This window comes from Hibiscus syriacus, unplaced genomic scaffold, assembly GCF_006381635.1.
Source record: "Hibiscus syriacus cultivar Baekdansim isolate YM2019G1 unplaced genomic scaffold, ASM638163v2 tig00111584_pilon, whole genome shotgun sequence".
Lineage (NCBI taxonomy): Eukaryota > Viridiplantae > Streptophyta > Magnoliopsida > Malvales > Malvaceae > Hibiscus > Hibiscus syriacus.
The window spans coordinates 591,083-594,158 of NW_024063127.1; the positions used below are offsets into that span (position 1 = coordinate 591,083).

Genomic DNA, 3,076 nt, shown 5'->3' on the forward strand with positions numbered 1-3,076 from the left:
AGAAGTCTCGATCAATCTTTTGTCTCTCTTCCGTATCGTGCATTGGTATTAATTGCAGGGCGTTTATTGTTCAGATTTTTGTTGCCAGGGCCATGAATTTCTTAATCCTCTTATGTGTTTAATTTGCTTGGGCCAAATATATCTTGCTCATGCATCTAGGTTGGAGGGTCATGATACAAAGAGTTGTATCCTTGTCCTAGGATTATCTTCTCCTCGACTTCTCTAATGCATTGGCATTCTTCTGAATCGTCCCTATATTTCATGGAGTTGAATACATTCATAGTGAAACTTTGCTCTCCTACTCGCATTGTGAACTCTCCCTTTTCGCAATCTATTAGGATTCTCCCAGTGGCTAAGAATGGTCGTCCCAGGATGATCGGACATTTTCATCAGCTTCGTAATCCAGGATAAGGAAATCAACTGGAAATACGAATTTATCCACCTTTACGATGACGTCCTCTATTCTACCCTCTGGCCGCACATATGATCGATCGGCTAGCTGTAAGATGACTGAGGTTGGGCAGGCGTGATACCCGTCTAATTTCATAAATATGAACTTTGGTATCAAGTTCACACTTGATCCCAAATCAACTAGAGCTCATCCTATGAAGCTACTACAAATTGAGTATGGTATTATAAAGCTGCCAGGGTCTTTTTGCTTTGGTGGGAGTTTGCTCACTATTGAACAGATTTCTGTTGCCGTGGCAACCATGATGAATCATGTTTAAGGGAAAAAATAACCTCGAAGATAGTTCCTTTGGTCATAACACCAAGGGAGGTATACATTGGGCCATTGGGATTTTTGTTCACTCCAATGATGTCAAGGTTGAAGGTGCATTTCAGTTCAGGGTGTGTAACATGAGCTTTAGTAAATCGCAATCATGATGGGCGGATAAAGCGCTCATACTTGGGAGGTTTTCTGGCAATAAAGAACAAGTTTACTAGCAAGAAAAGTTATAACATTTACCAGCATATTAAAACGTAATAAAGAAATAACATCTTTTTACCTTGGGTATGGGGACCTCCTATTTTCCAGCTTTTTTTTTATGGTGTTGCTCAGAACCTAAATAGAAAAATATAACGCTACAATTAAGTCTTAACATAATGGCATATGAATTGGAGATTGTATTAATGTCATCTATCAGCATACCTTTGCACGTGTGGTGTTTTCCCTATCCATAAGATAGTAGGGGTGTATTCGGGTCGGTTCGGTTTTTTACCAAAAATTGAACGAACCAAAATAAACGGTTTTTCAAAATTTAAACCGAAACCGAAACCTAATGGTTAAAAAACCGAAAAAATTAAAACCGGTTTTTCGGATTGGTTAGGTTTTTTAAACAGTTCGGATTTTTCGGTTCGGTTTATGGGTTTTTCAATGAAAAAATCAATTGAAACTATAATTTTTTTAAAAAAATTGTCCATTCGGTTCAATATGGAACAAATGGGTTCCATGTGGAAAACCCGAACCGAATCAATAGAATTGAGACTTCTAACCAACCCAAAAATCGAACCGTATAATGCCTAACCAAACCGAACCGAACCGTTTTACTCGGTTCGTGTCGTTTTTCGGTTTTCTCAGTTTCGTTGCTCAGCCCTATAAGATAGGAAGGAATGGCTCCATCTTGCACTTTATCATCAACCTTCCGCCTAGTTGATGATTCTTCATGCATGGCCAACCTGTTGATATGCAAATTTAATCCCTAGTTAGCTTACTTAGTAAAGAAAGAAAAGAAATTATTAAAGCTATAACCACTCATTAAAACAAGGTATAGATCCAATGCAAAAGCTTTAACACATCTTAAAACAATAAATTAGTCTCAAAGAGAAGTTCCATTTCATGACTCCGTAACCAGACATTGGAAACAATAGGGTATATTTGCTACATACTCGATCTTACATGTTCAAATTAGTCTTAGAAGGACATACAAATTAGGACCGAAGGGGGAACTTAATTCCATTCGACAATTCCCAATCATCCATAGATGCAACTTAACTATCATAAATTCACAGTAAAAAAAAGATATTGACAACTATGTTTATGTACCAATTCAGTGAATAAAATATAAGATTTTGATAAACATGAATATGGAAAAGAACCCTGTCAACTTCCTAGGAATAAGAGGGCGTGAATAAGACGGTGATAAAGGGAAGACAATATGATCATTATTACAATGGAGCTAGCCCATATAATCAAGTCAACAATGACAACAAAACATTCACATTAAATTTTGCAGAATATAATTGACAGGTAACAAGAAAAAAAAACTCATCATAACTAATTCAAGTGCAAAACAACACTTCTATGAGATCTTAATTGGATAAAAGAAATTACTAAAAATAGATAATAACAAAAAATAGACCAAATTAGAAAAAAAAACAAAAACAAAACTCACGTTTTTTTCATGAGGGCCTTCTCAGCATAATTTTTCTTGGCGATCATCTTACCCTTAATACCAAGGGCCTGTAGAAACAATATAACAGACACAAATTAATTCGTTCACAAAATCCTCGCCCACACAACACACACAAGAGAAAGAATAAAAACAAAAGGGGAAACGCTGAAAATAAAGACCTTCTGAGCTTTAGCGGATCGCTCGTGAACTTGACGAGCTTCCTTCTTGCGCTTCTTCTCGAAGAAGTCATGGCGATAACCATGCCTCTTTCTGTGTAGCTCAATGTAATCTCCTTGCGGCTAAAACAGAGAATTAGATACGAAATTTAGAAAAATGGGAAAAATTACCATTGAAATGAGTAAAACGAAAGTAAAGAGAGTGAGGTCGAAATGAACTAACCATGGCGACGAAGCTTTGATCCTTACTTGTGAGAAGATAGAGGAAAACCCTAGGGCTTTAGAAAGCGGGAAATAGTATAGAAATGCATGTCGGTTAAAGGTTTGGACTTAGAATATTCGGCTAATGCGTTATTCAGATTCAAATTGAAGGTGAGCGTCCCAGCCCAGCAGCATTATTGAATATGGTTCTATATGGGGAGTAAAATTCTTCTCGATTTAAAAATATTTAATTTTTTAATTAGATTCAACTTGATTCAATCCATAAATTTTATAAATTCGTCTCGA

At 36.4% G+C, this 3,076-nt stretch overlaps 1 protein-coding gene across 1 annotated transcript; it reads right to left on the bottom strand.

Moving 5' to 3' along the window:
• Positions 1–879: 879 nt before the first annotated feature.
• On the bottom strand, positions 880–2,873 carry LOC120165564 (ribosome biogenesis protein NSA2 homolog). Its single transcript, XM_039175057.1, has 5 exons — positions 2,793–2,873; positions 2,573–2,692; positions 2,394–2,461; positions 1,594–1,677; positions 880–919 (listed from the first exon to the last, which is right to left on the bottom strand). Exons 1-5 carry the CDS (start codon positions 2,793–2,795, stop codon positions 880–882), a joined length of 315 nt encoding a protein of 104 aa, XP_039030988.1. The 5' UTR covers positions 2,796–2,873.
• Positions 2,874–3,076: the final 203 nt, after the last annotated feature.